This window comes from Oreochromis aureus, linkage group 8 (assembly GCF_013358895.1).
Source record: "Oreochromis aureus strain Israel breed Guangdong linkage group 8, ZZ_aureus, whole genome shotgun sequence".
NCBI classification, from domain to species: Eukaryota; Metazoa; Chordata; class Actinopteri; order Cichliformes; family Cichlidae; genus Oreochromis; species Oreochromis aureus.
The window spans coordinates 28,621,940-28,641,716 of NC_052949.1; the positions used below are offsets into that span (position 1 = coordinate 28,621,940).

At 41.8% G+C, this 19,777-nt stretch overlaps 1 protein-coding gene across 1 annotated transcript in view; it reads right to left on the minus strand.

The window, feature by feature from the left end:
• Positions 1–19,530, minus strand: part of myo15b (myosin XVB) — a 104,950-nt gene extending 85,420 nt beyond the window's left edge. The window contains exons 1-12 of the mRNA XM_039616257.1: positions 19,436–19,530; positions 18,636–18,710; positions 15,494–15,605; positions 15,335–15,438; positions 15,155–15,218; positions 9,616–9,729; positions 9,364–9,525; positions 9,171–9,284; positions 5,381–5,439; positions 2,641–2,764; positions 2,449–2,544; positions 1,319–1,450 (exon numbers count right to left, since the gene is read on the minus strand). Of these exons, the coding sequence (XP_039472191.1) occupies positions 1,319–1,450; positions 2,449–2,544; positions 2,641–2,764; positions 5,381–5,439; positions 9,171–9,284; positions 9,364–9,525; positions 9,616–9,729; positions 15,155–15,218; positions 15,335–15,438; positions 15,494–15,605; positions 18,636–18,710; positions 19,436–19,530 (1,251 nt within the window). The remainder of the gene's footprint in view (positions 1–1,318; positions 1,451–2,448; positions 2,545–2,640; positions 2,765–5,380; positions 5,440–9,170; positions 9,285–9,363; positions 9,526–9,615; positions 9,730–15,154; positions 15,219–15,334; positions 15,439–15,493; positions 15,606–18,635; positions 18,711–19,435) is intronic.
• Between the last annotated feature and the right edge of the window lie 247 nt (positions 19,531–19,777).

Below are 19,777 nucleotides of genomic sequence, written 5' to 3' on the forward strand. Positions count from 1 at the left end.
TAGAGTGTTAACTATTTGGAACTGAAACTTTTTTCTGTCTGTGGACTTTAATAATGCAGAATTGCATAGCCTACTTTAAGTCTGTCAAGTTTGCCATTGAACTGATGTTGGATATCCTTCTTGAAAATGACATTAAATAAACTGTTCCAGAGGAAGCAAAAATGCTGAACTGAGCACTGAGCATTCCACCCACTACACTATCGGTGTAGATCTTGATACCTTAAAATGGATAAAAAAACTATATTCTGTCAAGAGAGGTGGGACTGAAAGTGATTGAAGTCCCCACAACTTATCTCTCCTTACACCATGTTAAAGTACAACATAGAAAAGGAAAAAAAGTTTGAACCATATTGTAAATCATATTAAAGTAAGGTCACAGAAAGAGACTGGTAATAAGGTGTGACTGGACATTGGGTGATATAATGTGAACAACTGTGACTGGGTGCAAATGAGTGTAAAATAGAGTCCCTAAAAACATTCTGGGTGTCTCCTCTACTTCTTGCGATAAGCAAAAGGCATTATCTGAAGATCTGGCCCTGGTGGTCCACAGTTAGAAATTACATCAAGTACTGCCAGAGGAGTAACCACAGCCCAAACACTAACTTTATCATTTTTGCCATGTTAGATTATAAATTCAAGAGGATTTGGATTCCATTGTTTGCTACTGGATTAATGGATAACTTCCAAAGACATGGGTCCTATCCTATGGGGTTATATCTATAAGTACATCAGTGGCAGGTGTGCCCGTTCTTTCAAACCTCTCTCCTCTAAATGATGAGAACAAAGACAACATTAGCTCAGAGTAGCTCCTGCTAAATTGCTTTAATAATATATCCTGCATTCAAAAAGTGTACTTTTTTTTTTTTTTTTTTTTTTTTTTTTTTTTTTTTTTACATTTTTAACCCTTTGTGAGCTAGTTAAGTTCAAAGTTTGAGTATTAGTTTACATCTGTATAAGTTACTCTTACAGGTTACTCTAGCATTTAAAGTAGCAGAACTCTGGGGCCTATTTTCCAGGCCACTAAACTAAACCCAGTCATATTCTAGAAGCACTGATCTAGAGAGGAGCTGCTGGTAAACTACCGGGCCTGCAAGGTTACTCAGAGCCACTCATAGGATCAGAGACTGGACTAATTAAACAAAAACACGATCCAGACTTCCTATATTGGGGTGCTGGTTCCACAGATCAACAAGTCATAACATCAAGGAATACATTTGGCTCTGATATCAATCAAAAAAGAGAGACTGATAAAATTGTAGATGATCATTTTGTGTCATTTTGGGTTTTAGTGTGTGTGTGTGTGTGTATGCATGCGTACCTGTGGAAGGCAGGTCTGGTCGTCCAGTATGCGGAGGATGCCATGTGGCTTGGAGGAGATTAGCTCCAGACAAGAGTGGAAGTGCTTAAGTGGTACAGGATGCCAATGGATGTGTTCTGCACTGTACTCCTCCTGCAGGGCACAGACACAGTGATACAAACTGACATCAGTTAAATGGCATGAAAACATTTATAAAAGATGCTCACACATAAAAAGTTACGAATCCTGATTTTATTTTTAAAAAACATCAGGAACTCATTTCCGCCACTTGGATGGCTGCCAATCCCTCGCTCCACTCTCACTGGTGAATAAGACCCCGAGATAAACTCATGCACTTGAGGCAACAACTTGTTCCAAGAGTTGAAGTTTGCATTCAACCCTCTTCTAGCTAAGAACCATGTTCTTGGACTTGGAGGTGCTCATTCCCACTCCTCTACACTTTGGCTGCAAACCTTGTCAGTGAAAACTGGGGGTCACCACCTGAAGAAGCCAACAGCACCACATCATCTTCTGAAATTCTTTGGGCCAACAACATGGAGAGCCTCCACCACTTGGCTATGCCTAAATATTTTGTCCATAAAAATTATGAATGGAATCGGGGACAAAGGGCAGTCCTGGCAGAGTCCAACACTCACCAAAACAAATCCAAAATACAGTACATCTGCAGAAAGAGAATAGTCTGTAATGCTGGCATTACAGACTATTCTCTTTCTGCAGATATACAGGGTCCAAATAGCTTGTAACAATGGGCCAGACATCCCAAACTCTTCCAGCAAACCCCATAGGACACCCCTCACCCCAGCAAATTGGTCCCAGGTGAGAGGCCAGACAAAGAGCAAATCCTACAACCCCTCTATGATGTTGTAGGTAAAGCTCTTAAATCTTAAAGGTAAATCTTTTTTTCTCCCAAAAGGTCAACTGAATTTAAATGTCACATTAAGCTGAAGCATTCAGCAAGTCTTGTGAAATATCTACCAGGGATTGGGGATTTTCTTTTTCCTTTTTTCTTTTGTAGTAATTCAATAATTTAATCAAGTTATAGCAGATTAATATGATATTTCTAAATAATGTATTCAGAATATATAGACTCTGATAGTTGATAATTCATGGGCAGTAAACAACATACTGACCTGTTCCTGAATGATTACTGCCTTGTTGACAAAATGCTGCAGATGCTCATTGGCAAAGTTGATACACAGCTGCTCAAAGCTGTTCACTCCCAGGTTCTGCATAAGATCACGGGACCATTGTGAATTTATCCACACAAGAATATGCTTAATTACCTGGATGTTTCCAGACCAAAGTCCATACTGGACACTTACCTCAAATCCATAAATGTCAACTATGCCCACGGTGCTGTCCATTTCTGCGGGACTCAGCCATTCATTAATCTGCTCCACCAACCAGTCAAAAAGAACAGAATACAAGGCTTTAGCAATGGCATCTCTAGAGAGGAAAAAAGAAAGGAAAACAGAGATAAAAGTCACTTTACTGCTCTCAGAGCAACTGACAAAAAAATTCAAGGCTATAGAATTAAAAAAAGTGGGTTTCAACCATGGAAATTATAGGAAGTATATTGTAATTTTTGAAGCTAGACCCACATCTTGATAGAGTTTAAATATATCTCTTTTCTCAGTTGCAAACATTTTGTCCAGATCTGTGCCCACATTGACAGACCAAATTATCCTATAAACACAAACTTAAATTAGTGGTATATAAACACCCCTGCATAAATACTAAATAGACTCGATGTGTCACTTTGCCCTGCCTAGGATGTAAACAAGGATAGACTTAAGATACTAAACACACAACACAAATTCTGTCCTGAGTCTGCAAATTCTGAGTGAAACTAAGATGGAATGCTTGGGAAAATAAATAAGTAAAATTAAAAAATATACAGTGGTGTGAAAAAGTGATTTCCCCCCTGTTATAACATCAATTAACTCTTTGGAAAGCTGAGTTTAATTTCTCCAGCCACACCCAGGCCAGATTACTGCCAGGTGGAGCAGACCAAAAGATCCTCAAAAGCCAGACACCATGCCACGATCCAAGGAAATTCAGGAACAAACAAAGTAATTGAGATCTCTCCATTTAGAAAAGGTTATAAAGCCATTTCTAAAGCTGTGGGACTCCAGTGAACCAGTGAGAGCCACTATCCATAAATGGCAAAAACATGGAACAGTTGGTGTGTCTTCCCAGGAGTGGATGGCCAACCAAATTATCCCAAAACCACAGTGATGACTCATCCAAGAGGTCATAAAAGACTCCAGAAAGAACTCCAAAGAACTGCAGGCCTCAGTTGCCTCACTTAAAGTCAGTGTTCATGACTCCACCATAAGAAAGAGACTGGGCAAAAATGGCCTAAGACTTTTGGGAAAATACTCTGTGGACTGATGAGACAAAAGTTTAATTTTGTGTGTCCCTGCCATTACATTTGGCATAAATGTAACACCATTTCATAAAAGGAACATCACACCAACAGTAAAATATGGTGGTGGTAGTGTGATGGTCTGGGGATGTTTTGCTGCTCAGAAGCTGGAAGACTTGCTGTGGTAAATGGAACAATGAGTTCTGCTGTCTAACAAAGCATTCCGAAGGAGGATATCCAGACATCTGTTCATGACCTCAAGTTGAAGTGTACTTGGGTTCTGCAGCAGGACAAGAATCTAAAACACACCAGCAAATCCACCTCTGAATGGCTTTAGAAAAACAAAATGAAGACTAGTCAAAGTCCTGACCTGAATCCAGTTAAGATGCTGTGGCATGACCTTAAAAAGGTGGTTCATTTTTGAAAACCCTCCAATGTTGCTGAATTACAACAATTCTGCAAAGATGAGTCTGCCAAAATTCCTCCACAGTGCTGTTCAAGACTCATTAACGGTTATCATAAAAACATTATTGCAGTTGTTGCTGCTAAAGGATGCCCAACCAGTTATTGCAAAACCAGTTATTGCAAAACCAACAGACTAAAGACCAGCTTCTTCCCATAAGCTGTCAGAACTCTTAATGCTAACTAAGAGTGTGTACAGACTTCTCCAACACATCCACTCTGACACTGCTATTGATCATCTATATTTTTTCCATGTTTTGTGCAATATTTTTTGGCTCATGTGCAAAATTTTGGTCTCAGTAGAATTACCATCTCCACCCTAAATGACCATAGCCCCTCCACCCTTATTTACTTATTTATTATATTTTATAATTGCCCTTGTATACAGACCCACAATGTTTCTGTTTCAATGTTTCTTACGCATACACCATCTATATAGTTTCACTCACATAGACACTCACATGCGACAAAAAGATGTAACATGGTGGACTAATGTGCCTGTATTAATTCATCTCCATGTTATTGTGTGACGTTGCACTGGTTTGTGAGTGGTTGTGTGTATCAAGTTTGCGGTGAGCCAGTGGCTGTAATGGGGTTGGACTAATTGGAGGCAGGTGTAATTGATTGCACTGATACATTAGTCTACTTATAGCCCACACTACAAACATAGCCGTGTTACTTTGTCTCTCTGTGCATGCCAGGGCCTATTATATGCTGCAACCTAAAGGTAGTTAAATTACAGAGGCTGGAGTGATTACTCCAGCCTCTGTAATTTGTACCACCGGTGGTGGGTCTTAGAGGACAACTGCTACCCCTGCTAAAGTGATTGATGTGTGGAGTGCAACTGGCTTTGTGGCATAGCTGGCTCTGGCCTTGGACTGTGTGGGGTTTTTTTTTTTAACTTCATACTCAAATGGGACACTGGACTGTTTTATCTTTTATTTTTGGATTACTGCATTAATAAATTATGCTGCTCCTCTATATCTAAAGGAGACAGTCTCCTCCAGGGTAAGGTGTTCCAACTAGGCATGCCCTTCTGGGAGAACACCCGTAGTTAGACCCAGTACATGCTGGAGAGATTACATCTATCGGATGGCTTGAAAACACCTTGATGTTCCCCTGGTGGGCTGGAGGAGAAAGGAAAGTCTTGGAGGAAGAAAATGGATGGATGATTTTATTCTTTATTACTAAAGAATGTGATCAATCATGAAGAAATAGCTTAGTTTTTGTACCTTGATTCTATGGCACTTTCCACAGACAGGGGGCAGTAGATCCTGTCATACGTGGTCTCCTGTGGACAAAAAACTAATCAATAAAAACAAGCTAGTGCTACATATACCACCTGTGACTTGTGGTTTAATTTCTCAGGGTGTTTTCCAAGAACAGGGGTTAGCCAGGTAGCCGTATTTCTGCTGTCAATTGTGTCCCTGCCTAGCTACCACATTTTGAATATGGCCTTCATTACCTGAGATGCTAATGCTTAAGTAAAACCTGGATATTATTATCACTGGCAACAGACAGCAGACAATAAACGGAGTCACTTGATTCCTTTTTTTTCCTGGAAACTCTTTGTGGGGGAGCTCTCATTTCATGTTGTAAAGGACTTTTGCATGTATATTGGTATAATGAGGCATCATATCCATTTCTGCTTCATCTTTTAAATTTTTAAAAAATTATTATTCTCGACCTTGGGACTTCCAGGCCATACTCGCCGCAGATGTTCCTGTATACCAGGGGTCTCCAACTCCAGGCCTCGAATGCCGGTGTCCTGCAGGTTTTAGATGTCCTTGGTCCAACACAGCTGATTCAAATGGCTAAATAAACTCCTCAACATGTCTTGAAGTTCTCCAGAGGCCTGGTAACGAACTAATCATGTGACTCAGGTGTGTTGACCCACGGTTATATCTAAAACCTGCAGGACACCGGCCCTCAATGCCTGGAGTTGGAGACCCTTGCTGTATACTATGCCGGTCACTTGGTTCCATGTGTGCCCTGCCTTCTAGCATCTTGCACCCTGCTGTTATGTGGTGGAAAGGGGCACCTTTCCACAGTCTACACCTTGGGTCTTGCCTGGTGTGATAGACCCCAGCCTCTATGGATCTTGTGCTCAGACCTTGATCGAGAGTCTGGCAACTGAACTGACACCTCCATGTCTCTGGGCAAGGGGCCAATGGTCAGGGTTGATTCCCTCTCCCGCTCCCAAAGTAAGTTCGGTCAGAGAGCACAGTAAGTCTGTGCTCTCTGACTGATGTGGTTGTTTTTTGTCAGAAGGGCGAGCTGCGAGCTGAAAAGCTTCATCCGGTGTCTAAATTGCAACAGCCGTGAATAAAGATGCTGAATTGCATGCAAATATGGATGGACACTAATATTTAAATTTTAGAATGTTATATGTTATAATGTTATTATATTTAGTTATTATATTCTGACTGTTGAAATGAAACTGGTAAAACTCTTCGAGGGTTGGGAGAAAAGAAAGTACTGGCCAGAAGAAAGTGGTGCATCAGAACCTGATCATGCTAGTGATCCTTCTTCCCTTGCTTAAAACTGCCTCCCAGTGGGAGATCAGTGCATCTTTGTTGTCCAGCCCAATGGAACTTGAAGAAAAAGTCCTTAACGTAGCTATCGCTTCTGTGGAGTACAGTATGTCATGTTTCCTGAGACACTGGCTGACCAGTCCTGTCCTGTCCTGACCCATCAGGAGAACAAAAGTCACACTGTGTCAGAGAGCTAGATATTACTAATAATGATTGAATACAAAGTGCTATATAATCAGAGTGAAAAGATGTGAATGAAGAAATGCTCAGTGTATCATGGGAAGCTTGCAGAATCCTAGGCCAATTGCAGCGTAACTAAGGAAGGGTTCAGGTTCACTTGATCCAGCCCTTATTATAAGCTTTGTCTAAAAGGAAAGCTTTAAGCTTAACCTTAAAAGTAGAGAGGCTATCTGTCTCCTGATCAGCCCTGAACTGCTGAGGCATGAACCTCAACCCTGAAACTTCTGAAGGTGTGCTGTGGAATTCTTTCCATGAGCATTAGATGGCCTGTTTGGGCAGGTGGTATACATTAAAGTAACATCCACTTGGATGACAGGACCTAAGGTTTCTCATTGCCCAAAGCATTATACTGCTTCCGTCTGCTTACCTTCTTCCCATACTAGATCCTGGTAGCAGGTGCTCCAAGGGTAAGTACTGCACATGCACACAGGCACCTGCACTTGGGTATGCCAGTATGCACGATCTGATATCCTCGTGTTGGTGTTGTTCCCACATCATCATAATAAATGTTGTTCCAGGTTCAACATTGCAAGTGACCAATCACATTGTTGTGACGTTATGTATGCGACTTCGGAAAAAAACGCCTTAAACAAAAAATCTACTTGCGAGAAACCGCCTCTGTCCGCCGATCCAGCAAATTGAATTCTTTGCATTTAGAATAGAATAGCTTTTTATTGTCACTGTTACAAGAACAATGAAAGGCAGTTTGGCATTTCTCCATATGTGTGGAGTACACAATAGCATAATTATTTACACAATAACAGACAAATTTACATTTACACAAGAAAGATATGTACAAGTTATACATACACCTGCAAACATACATATATGTATATATACATATTTGCATCCGTACATGCGTACACACACATATTCCACATACACACTTACATCTATATACATACACATACATGCCATCTAACTAGCAGGTGCATTGAGAGGTGCAGTGTGATCAGTGATGTTGCACATTGAGTGTGTGGGGGGGGATGATATTGCACATTGAGTGGGGGGGTGCTGTTGCAACTATACTAAATAAGGTTATAAGAAATACAGTTTAAAGAGGTAGGGTTGTTGGTTGTATTGAAGTATAAATAGAAATACGATTTATAAATAAGGTGTAATGTCCATGGGTGTTGGCAGTGCAGTTATACTCCAATCAGGGTGGAGGTAGGGCATGTTTGACAGCCTGCGGGTAAAAACTTCTGTTGAGTCTGTTTGTCTTTGACCTGATGGACCTGTAACGTTTACCAGAGGGAAGGGGGGAAAAAAGTGAGTGTCCAGGGTGTGAGGGGTCTTTGATGATGATGCTGGCTTTCTGCTGAAGTCTGCCAGTATAGATGTCTCTGAGGGGGGTTAGTGAAGTGCCAATTGCCCGCTCTGCTGCCCTCACCACCCACTGCAGTTTCCTCTTGTCCTCCGCGGTGCAGCAGTTGAACCAGAGTGTGCAGCAGTGAGTCAGAAGGCTCTCAATGTTGGAGCGGTAGAAGTTCACTAGCAGTCTTTGGGGTAATTGGGCCTGACGTAGTTTCCTGAGGAAGTACAGCCTTTGTTGTGCTTTCCGTACCTGGTGGGAGATGTTTGTGGACCAGGTAAGGTCAGCCGAGATGTGGACTCCGAGGAACTTAAAGCTTTCTACCCTTTCTACCTCCTCCCCATCAATGTAGAGGGTAGTGCTCAGAGTGCACCTTGTTCTTCTGAAGTTGATTACCATCTCCTTGGTCTTGGCTGTGTTCAGATGCAGGTTGTTGTCGTCACACCATTGCTTCAGATGCTGAACGTCCTCTCTGTAGGCTGAATCATCGTTGTTGTTGATCAGTCCTATGATGGTGGTGTCATCAGCAAATTTTATAATGGTGTTACTGGTGTGGATTGGTGAACAGTCATGGGTGAAAAGTGAGTATTATTATGATGATGTGGGAACAACACCAACACGAGGATATCAGATCATCCATGCCAGTATCTTGACATTATTGCAATGTGACTGGCTGCAATAAGGTTGTCTACTTTAAGCTTAAGTGAGTCATTACCTATCTTGCTTCCTTTAAAAATACGCTATTGGTATCTAGTACTAGCAAACGTACTGACAATAGATTGTGCTTCATCTTTCCAAAATAATACTTTCTTGTTCTAATGTGCCTACATATTAAGTGTCAGAAGCAACGAATAAGCATTATAAGTAATGATGTTACAAGTTAAATTCAGAAAACGGGAGACAGAATAAATCTTAAGTTGGTGTTTGGCTACTAACGGTAATTCTGTGAGTAATCACAGTCTGAAGAGCCTCAGAGGAAATCTGCAACAGTGAGCCCACCCTCTTGGCCTCAGCCTCACTGAAGAGTTGAGCCACCTCAAATGAATCACTCTGAAATGACAGGATTGGATGACATTATGACATTAATCTCTAATCTGTCTCTCATTCTCTCTCCTCCATGAATGCATACCTCATATGAGCTGAAGCAAATGTTCCCAAGCTGTAGGATAGAGGAGAGGATGGCCCAGACAGTGGAGACCTGCTCAGCATGTAGTCCTATTATTTCAAAGCATTGAATCAAAAGCTGAAAGTCCTGTTTGTCCTGCTTCTCCTTCAGCTCACAGGCACCACCCTTTAGGAGGACAGAGGAAGAAAGGCTAGCACATAATGATTGAAAAGATATGGAAAACTCATGAAAAACGAAGTATTCTGTGTGAAATACTTGGTTTAGGTAGTAATACGTCTCAGCTTCCTGCAGGTATAGTTCTTGTTTGTCCCAGCCATTCATACCTGCCAGCAGTTCATAGAACACATGGTAATTCCTCTCCTCATTTGCCTACATGGAAAATGAGAAAACCACTAAGAATTGAAGTCATAACTTTTATGTGCTTAAATTTTTTTTTAAAAAGCCAGGGTAAAACGCATTTTCACATGTTCACTCCATGTAAACAGGAAATACTGATGAAAGATTAATGATAATATTAAACACTGAGTTAAGAAGTTAAGAGCCAAGGAAAGATCAACGGATGACAGACAAACAGGTGGGTGGTGCAATTGCCCCTGCGGTGATCCTCCTTGGGCTTTGGGGGGGCATGTCCTGGGGGTCAGGGCTATATCTTCCCACACCCACTATTAGAGATTTACATGGAGAAACCTTATGAACACAAGCGCACTCACACACACAAGTGTACACACAGGTATACAAGCGGATACACACAAGCGGCACTGTATCTTGGTCGGGTGCTGCCTCTAAACATATATATATATATATGTAACCCACCTAAAATTTGCCTCATGAAAATGAACTGCTGTTCCCAAAGAATGTCAGTAGGTGGCACTATGAGATTGTTTAGTGCTTGTGAACTTGAGTTGATATAGAGCAGGAGAACAACGCTAAGGCTATGTATGCTGGTCCGAGCTACTCACCGAGGGTTTTTCTTTAATACTTGTTTAAAAAAGGTTATGCATGAAGACACGAAATTGGATTTTACTCTTCCGCTTGTTGAGAAACGCGGACACTTTTTGTTGATGCCGATGTACGTCTGTTTTTGTGGTTTTTGTTCATTTCCGGTGAGTTGACTAACTGCGCTAGCATAGCAAGCTAATCATTAGCTAAGTGTAATGTAAAGTTCATGTGTTCCTTTTAAGTGCTGTATTATCTTTTTATTTCTTCACTTGTGAATGCTTTAAAACAATCGGAAATATTTCTCTGAAAGCTAGTAGGTAAGTTATATTTATTGTAATGAGATGACAAAGATAAGCAGTCTTTGGCTAAATAGTACTGCTACCACGTTTTGCACTTTCCTCGTGCATTGGTAATGTGCATTCTCTCAATTCATGGGATTGATGTGACTACTGTTCACAAAATATGAGATTTGAGTTAAATTTGTATGATGTGGAAATTGTTTTAAGGTTTTTTGATTAATTTTATTATCGATTGCATTAAGTCGTTATGCACAAAGAGTGAGAGGTATTTGATCATTAGTGTTGATTAAGTTGTTTTATAATATTCATATGAAATGTGTTCACTGCCTTGTGCAGGTTAGTTTTTTTGTTGGCGTCTAAAAGGCCAGTAAATTCACCTGTGGCGAGCCAGGATTCAGGATCCCCAGCTGTGAGGCAGGAAGGTTTCCAGCCTACTTAGAAGTGACAACTGCGTTACTTCTTGACAGATAAGCTTATGAGATCTTAAAACAATACGCTACCCGGATAGTACTACTAAGAGTAACACTATACACACTTCACATGGATATATATCTATCTCTAGATAGATAGATAGATAGATAGATCATATACACCAGAGGCGCAAAACACCAGCTACTGGTAGACAGAACAGTCAGCCGAGACTGCAAGACCAGACTGACTAACCTGTGCACTGCCTGGATTGATTACAAGAAGGCCTATGACTCAATGCCCCACAGCTGGATACTGGAATGCCTAGAATTGTACAAGAGCAACAGGACCCTAAGAGCCTTTATCAGGAACTCAATGGGGATGTGGCATACAACACTAGAGACCAACTCCAAGCCCATAGCACAAGTCACCATCAAGTGCGGGATCTACCAAGGAGATGCTCTGTCCCCACTGCTGTTCTGCATAGGCCTGAACCCCCTCAGTGAGATCATTAACAAGACTGGCTATGGATACTGACTACGGAACGGAGCAGTTGTCAGCCACCTCCGTACATGGATGACATCAAGCTGTATGCCAAGAGTGAACGAGACATCGACTCACTGATCCACACCACCAGGATATACAGCAATGACATCGGGATGTCATTCGGGCTGGAGAAGTGTAGTCGGATGATAACAAAGAGAGGGAAGGTAGTCTGAACTGAGGGGATCGAGCTACCAGAAGGCAACAGTGCAGACATAGAGGACAGTTACAAGTACCTGGGGATCCCGCAGGCGAATGGGAACCATGAAGAGGCCGCTAGGAAAGCTGCAACCACCAAGTACCTGCAGAGGGTCAGGCAAGTCCTGAGGAGTCAGCTGAACGGTAAGAACAAGATCCGGGCTGTCAACACCTACGCCCTGCCCGTGATCAGGTACCCAGCTGGCATAATAAGTTGGCCAAAGGAGGAGATAGAAGCTACCACCGGCAGATAGAGGAGGTGGCTGATATCCAGAAATCCTACGAGTGGCTGGACAAAGCTGAACTGAAAGACCGCACAGAGGCACTAATCATGGCAGCACAAGAACAAGCTCTGAGCACAAGATCCATAGAGGCTGGGGTCTATCACACCAGGCAAGACCCCAGGTGCAGGCTGTGTAAAGATGCTCCTGAGACAATCCAGCACATAACAGCAGGGTGCAAGATGCTAGCAGGCAGGGCATACATGGAACGTCATAACCAAGTGGCCGGCATAGTATACAGAAACATCTGTGCCGAATATGGCCTGGAAGTTCCGAGGTCAAAATGGGAGACGCCCCCAAGGGTGGTGGAGAATGACCGAGCCAAGATCCTGTGGGACTTCCAGATACAGACGGACAAAATGGTGGTGGCTAACCAACCGGACATAGTGGTGGTAGACAAACAGAAGAAGACGGCCGTAGTGATCGATGTAGCGGTTCCGAATGACAGCAACATCACAAAGAAGGAACACGAGAAGCTGGAGAAATACCAAGGCCTCAGAGAAGAGCTCGAGAGGATGTGGAGGAGGAGGTAACGGTGGTCCCCGTGGTAATCGGAGCACTAGGTGCGGTGACTCCCAAGCCAGGCGAGTGGCTCCAGCAGATCCCGGGAACAACATCGGAGATCTCTGTCCAGAAGAGCGCAGTCCTGGGAACAGCTAAGATACTGCGCAGGACCCTCAAGCTCCCAGGGCTCTGGTAGAGGACCCGAGCTTGAAGGATAAACTGCCCGCAGGGGCGTGTATATATATATATATATATATATATATATATATATATATATATATATATATATATATATATATATATATATATATACACACACATATACACACACACACATATATACACACACATATACATATGTATGTATATGTATAAAGGTACACTTGGCTACAAGTTGAACAGCCACAAGGGGCAGTACCCTCCATGGAGAAGGAGGCTAGAGAGTAAGATCAAAGTAGCACGGAGGGAGGTTAGCCAGCTAACGGAGTTGCAGAAAGGCGCGACAAAGAAGGTGCATAAGAAATACAGCAAGCTGTCCATACCTGAGGCCTTGGAAACTGCCAAGCAAAGACTCACAGCCTTGGCCAGCCGCTTGAGGAGGTACACCAGAGAGATAGAAGGCAGGAGAATAAACCAGCTGTTCTCCACAGAACCAGCAAAGGTGTACTCTCAGTGGCAAGGGAACAATAAGAGAACAGCACCACCAAGGCTGAAGACGGAGCAATACTGGAAGAGCATATGGGAGAAGGACGCAACCCATAACGGCAATGCTCAGTGAAAAGTAAAAGATGTAGTTATACGAAGTGACAGGAACATTGGGAAAAAGGAACACAATACGATACTCCCGGACAGACTAATAGTTAAACTGCTGGAAATCGGACTTCCTTCTACCACCTGCCGCTGGATCAGAGACTTCCTCTCAGACCGTGTACAGAGAGTTAGAGTGGGGCCTCATCTTTCCTCAGCCCTCAGCCTTAACACCGGCTCCCCACAAGGCTGTGTACTGAGTCCCCTACTGTACACTCTGTACACACATGACTGTGTTAGTACCCACCCAGACAACGCAGTCATCAAGTTTGCAGATGATACCACCGTGGTGGGGCTCATCTCTGGGGGAGATGAGTCGGCGTACAGAGCTGAAGTTCAGAGGCTGTCAGACTGGTGTGTAGATAACAACCTGGACCTCAATACCAACAAGACAAAAGAACTTGTTGTTGATTTCAGAAGGAGGAAGTCTGAGCTGCAGCCTGTCAGCATCAACGGGAGTGTGTGGAAAGGGTCTCCAGTTTCAAGTTTCTGGGTGTGCACATAGACACAGACCTCCAATGGAGCTCTAACACCTCTGCGGTTTTAAAGAAGGCCCAACAGCGTCTCCACTTTCTGAGAATCCTCAGAAAAATGGACCTGAAGAAGGAGCTGCTGACCGTCTTCTACCGCTGCTCCATTGAAAGTGTGCTGACATATTGCATCAGTGTGTGGTTCTCCAGCTGCACCGCAGCACACAGAAAAGGCACTCCAGAGGGTCATCAACATGGCCCAAAAATCATTGGACATCCTCTTCCCTCCCTGAAGGACCTGTACAGCACTCGCTGTCTCAAGAGGGCACGCAGCATCCCACGGGACTGCACACACCCAGGACACCGGGTGTTTAAGCTGCTGCCGTCTGGCAGGAGGTTCAGGCTGCTGAGGTCCCGAGCGAATAGACTCAAGGACAGCTTTTACAACAGGGCAATAGCCCTAGTCAATGCAAATAGCTAAACTTGACTGGCTACCTACCTGGACTTACCGTTAACAACGGTAAAAACAGTAATAATAATAATAATATTTATATTTATAACAAGGTGCAATAATAATTAATGTGCAATAATAACAGTAATACAAATACACTTCTTCTTCTTCTTCTTTTTAACTAAGTTATTATACTGTGTTGTGTTGTTTGTGTTGCGTTGTGATGTGTCGTATCGTGTCATGTTGTGTTGTGTTACATGGTTGGTTGTTGCCGACGTAGGACAGTTTTCCAATTTCATTGTACTAGTGTACTATGTATGACTGTGCAATGACAATAAAGAGTTATCTCTTAAAAGAAAAGATGAGGAAGGTGGAGGCAACAGTGATCCCCGTGGTAATCGGAGCACTCGGGGCAGTGACTAATGTAAAGTTTCTAAAGACTCAGTCTAGTACACCTCATGCCCCTCTATAGACTGAGGCATCTGTGTCTAAATAGACCCATTTCTTTTAAACTTCTGTAGCTTTACTATAGATTTTCATACTGTAGAATAAACAGAAGTGGGAGAGAACAAAGGTTGCTTTAATTCACATTTAAGCATGTTGAACAAGTGGTTTGATTAAGGATTCTTTAAGGAGATAGTTTTTTTTTTTTTTTTTTTGTCAAGTTCTCAGTGTTTCATCAGCTAACTGGAAAAATTTACTCCTGGCACAAGAGAAAATATATTCCTTGTGTCATTAGAATTCTTTCTCTGGGCAGTCATAACAATTATTAAGATATTTAAGTCAGGACCAGAGTGGTCCACACACTGACCCATGGCTACTGTGACAATCTGAATCTGATCAAAATTATATCTCTTTGAAAAGAAACAACACACCTTAATTACTTACTCTCACCTGAAAAACAACCCTGGACTTCTCAAGGAGATATTTGGAGAGTGAGGTCCCTACAACAATTCCTCTGCCAACCAAGAGGAGAGACAAATAAAACAGCTACAACCAGTCATCCCCAGGGCTAGTAGCACCAGAAAAATGAAAAAATGCAAATACACAAAGAGTTAAGTTTGGCAAACTCACTGAAGAATGTGGATGTGGAGGTACTTGCCAAAGCGGCTGGAGTTGCTGTTGAGGATGGTTTTGGCATTCCCAAAACTCTCTAGGATTGGAAAGACCTCCATGGGCTGATTAGGGAAGGAAAAGAAAACCGTAAGAAACAGACAAAAATAGCTCAAAGACGAACATACTTTCACTTACCTGTCGGAGGTTGTAATTTCTGCCCTTATACATCGAGCTGAGGTAGTGCACTATAAGTTTGGTAGCTTCAGTCTTCCCTGAACCACTCTGGCCACTACACAGAAAGGTTAAGACAAATTTACAGACTATTACATAATATGACAAAATCCTACTTTTGATGCTAAAGGAAAATCTGTAGACTATCAGCTGCTGGAACTATAAATGTCAGTATAAAACCTGAAACCATTCAATATCAGTCGAGATGCAGAATTGCAGCTGGAATGGAAGCGGATGACCCACCAACCATGACTCACACCATTACACAGGTAGGTGTAGCTCAGGCGGCAGAGCAGGTCAACTACTAATTGGTGGTTCGATTCCTGGATCCTCTAGTCTGCATTGCCAAATATCCTTGGGCAAGATATTAATCCCAAGTTGCTATCCAATACACCCACAAGAAAAAAATTCTTATGGCATATATGCATTTATGTTCCTGTACTCTACATAGAATCTTGGTTTCAGGTCAGATTTTTTTGGGGGGTGGGGGTCAGCTTCTTTTTATTTATGATGATATTTATGATTTATGATGATTTATGATTCTCATGTGTAGTTATATACACAATTCAATAAAAACAAAACAAATATTTTCCACAGGAGTCTTGAAGGGGTATCTGGAGTATAACATGGAATGTTTGCAAAATGGGAGTTTACATGGTATTAGGATTCGTCCAGAACTACATTTTGTTAAATATAAAGGTACACTGTCTTTTTATTATTATGAAGGGATATATTTATAAAAGAAAAGTTTTATTTTTAAATGAAAAGAACCGCATTTTTATTTTCTAACCTAACTCTATATTTCTATATATTAGACTTAGACTTAGAGACTTAGAGCTTTTTTTTTTTTTTTTTTTTTTTTTTTGCTATACGAGCTTTCCCAACATTAATTGGAAATCATCATGTTAGTCTCCAATTTAAAATGTAAAAGTGGAGTACTGTGCCAGGTGGCCTGGCCTCCACAGTAACCTGAGATGGACCGCAGAGTGAAGGCAAAAGAGCCAAAAAGTGCTCAGCATCTCTGGGAACTCTTTCAAGACTTTTGGAAAACCATTTCTGGTGAGTACCTCATGAATCTCATACCAAGAGTGTGCAAAGCAGTAATCAAAAGAAAGGGTGGCTACTTTTTTACTACATAATTCCATTCCATAACTCCATGCCATGTTCATAATTTTGATGCCTTCAATGGAAAAAAAACTAAAAAAAAGGTGTGTCCAAACTTTTGATTGGTAGTGTATTAAAAAAAACACAAATAAACAAATTTTAAATTACTGCACAAGAGAAACTTTGATTGCAATTTAAAAACTATAAACTATAATATAATATAATCTACAGAATAGCAACTGTTTCTGTGCAGTACAACAACCTGATGGCAGTTGGAAAGAAGCTTCCACAGAACAGCATCAAACTACATTTCAGGCTACGGTACTGTCTACCTGAGGGCACGAGTGAAAACAGGCCGTGGATGGAGTGTGAGGTGTGCCTGATTATGTTTTTTGCCCTTGATGAGGAGAGTTGTTTGGCCAGTCCCTCAATATATGGCAGCATGACCCTAATAGTCCTCTCAGATGACCTCACGACTCTTCTCAGCCCCTGTTTGTCTGAAGCACTGCTGTTCTCGTGCCAGAGAGTGACTCTTGACAGCCTCTGTCGAAGCTGGTGAAAACTTATGGACTCAGATGCAGCCTCTCTAGCCTCCTCAAAAAGGTGTTGGTTTGGTTTCTTGACAAGGGAGGAATTTCCCAGGAATTTCCAGTGCTGCAGGCTCTTTACTGCAGTGCTGTTAATGTAGAGTGGTGTGGCGTTATCCACATTCAGGAGCAAGTTGTGTTGGTACACCACTCCATGAAAAGCTCCACTGCTTCCTCATAGTAGGTTTCATTGTCGTCCTTGATGAGACCCACCACTGTTGTGTCGTATGCATACTTAATGATATGATTTGTACCAAACTTTGCACAACAGTCCTGCGTCACAGTGTAACAGTGAAATTTACAAATGATCTTCTTATGCCCTCTAACAGCAGACTCATCTCTGTGGTTGTTGCTTGTTTTGCTAGACTTCAGTACAGTGTTCAATACTGTTGACCATAATATTTTATTACAGCGATTAGAACATGCTATAGATATTAAAGGTACTGCCCTACAGTAGTTTGAGTCATATCTATCAAATAGACTCCAATTTGTTCATGTAAATGGAGTGTCATCTTCACACACTAAGGTTAATTATGGAGTTACACAGGGTTAGAAGACATAGCATACATTTTCCTCCTTTGGTGAGCTTATCATCCCAGCGTGGTATCTGATAGCGGATTCTTCATGGTTCACATTTGCCTGTGGAGTTCCAGCTCCAAGTACATGGGATTCCCAAGTACTTGTAACTGTCCTCAGTGTCTGTAATGTTACCCTCTGATAGTGGAATCCCCTCCATTCTGACTACCTCCCTTCTCTTCGTTACCATCTGAGTACACTTTTGAAGTCAGAATGACATTCCAAAGTCATTTCTGTAGACCATAGTGGTATGGTTCAGTGAGTTTATGTCTCGTTCACTCCTAGCATACAGGTTTATGTTATCCATCTCAAGGAGGTGGCTAACGATTGCTCCATTCCATAGTTGCTATCTGTAGCCAGTCTTATTGATGATCTCAGTTCCTTCTGGGGATCCTTGGGGATCAAGCCTGTCCGACTTTGAGTTCTGAGCAACTGAGCTACTAGTTGTTTCACCGTTGGTGTAGATGTTGAATATCGAACAGTCCATAGGTCTCACATCTTCTTCATGTAACCCTTGGGATTACTTATACAGAATATTATATATTATAGTGTATATATATTTTTTGAAAATTCCTCTCTTTCCCCTGCAGGCGGTCTTTATCCTTCAAGCTTGGGTCCTCTACCAGCGGGCTTGGTGCTTGAGGTCCCTGCACAGTATCTTTGCTATATATACATATACATACACACACATGTATGTATGTATGTGTGTATGTGTGTGTGTATGTGTGTGTGTATGTGTGTATATATGTATATGTATATATGTACACAGAGTGAGTTATGTGTGTGAATGAGCCAAGTGAAACTGGTATTTTTGTCAATACCTTATCATGATGCACTGTTCCTGTGTGGAGGTCTGAGAAAAGCTGAAGGCTGCGTCAGCTATGGCATAAACATGCCTGAAGCAGAGAACAATAAAACATCCAAAACATTTTTTAGGAGGACAGAAGTTTACTGCAGTATGAGGAGTATTTCCTTGGCGTGGTCTATGGAGCTTGGAAAGAAAGCAACTAGAATTCTTTAAGTTTTAGAAAAACATTTCTCATCTCTCTCTCCAAGAGGCTTCTTCAGTTCTAAACCCAAATAGTAGAGAGTTCCAGATATTTAACCTTAGTGGGGGTTGTCACTTAAAAAGGTTGTTGACCCATCATAATTATTCATATGCCTCATCACAAGAGCCAAGGTGTGAAAAGAGGCATTGGTCATTACCACCAGAGCTTTTGTTTGAAACCTGAAACTGTGAGACCTGATGCAAGATCTGAGTGGGGTTTCAAGTTCCTGGGAAGGGAACTCAACACTGCATTGTAGGTGGCTAACAGTTGGTGCTGCAAGCTACCCCCGCTATTTAATGATGGTTGTTCACGGTGGACATAGATTGTCTCTTTCACTCCTCTCTCCCAAACTATCTATATTCTCAGTCGAAATGTGAACACTGGCGTCTTCAAAAGAGTAACCTCTATCCTTTAGGTGCAGTTGTACAGCTGAGTCTTGTCTTGTCGAGGTGTCTCTTCTATGTTATGCAATGCATTTACTGAATGGCTATTTGTTTTTTTTCAATGTCGCTTTTTTCCAAGCTCCTTAGATGACCTGGATGACTGAGAACCTACACAAATATATTGCTTACGGTGGATTTCTCTGTTGCTCTTTGCCCTGGTATTTCTGTCTCAGCTCCTCTGTGTAAATGTTAAGCAGCTTGAAGGGGTTCACGGACAATAACATGTTTCCAATGTAAGTCTGCAAAAAAAAGAAGGACAAAAACTAAATTACAGATATTTACAATTTTTTTTTTAAGAGAAAAAACAATTTTATATAATTAGGCTTGCAGGTAGTACTAAATGTTTGGAAAAATTAAAGCTTAGAGCACTGAAAGATTCCAAGATAAGCTAATGGCTGCAGCATATACTAACAAACTCCAAGTGGGCTGTCATGTGCCTTTTAATAAGGAGCAGCTTCGATCTGGCCACTG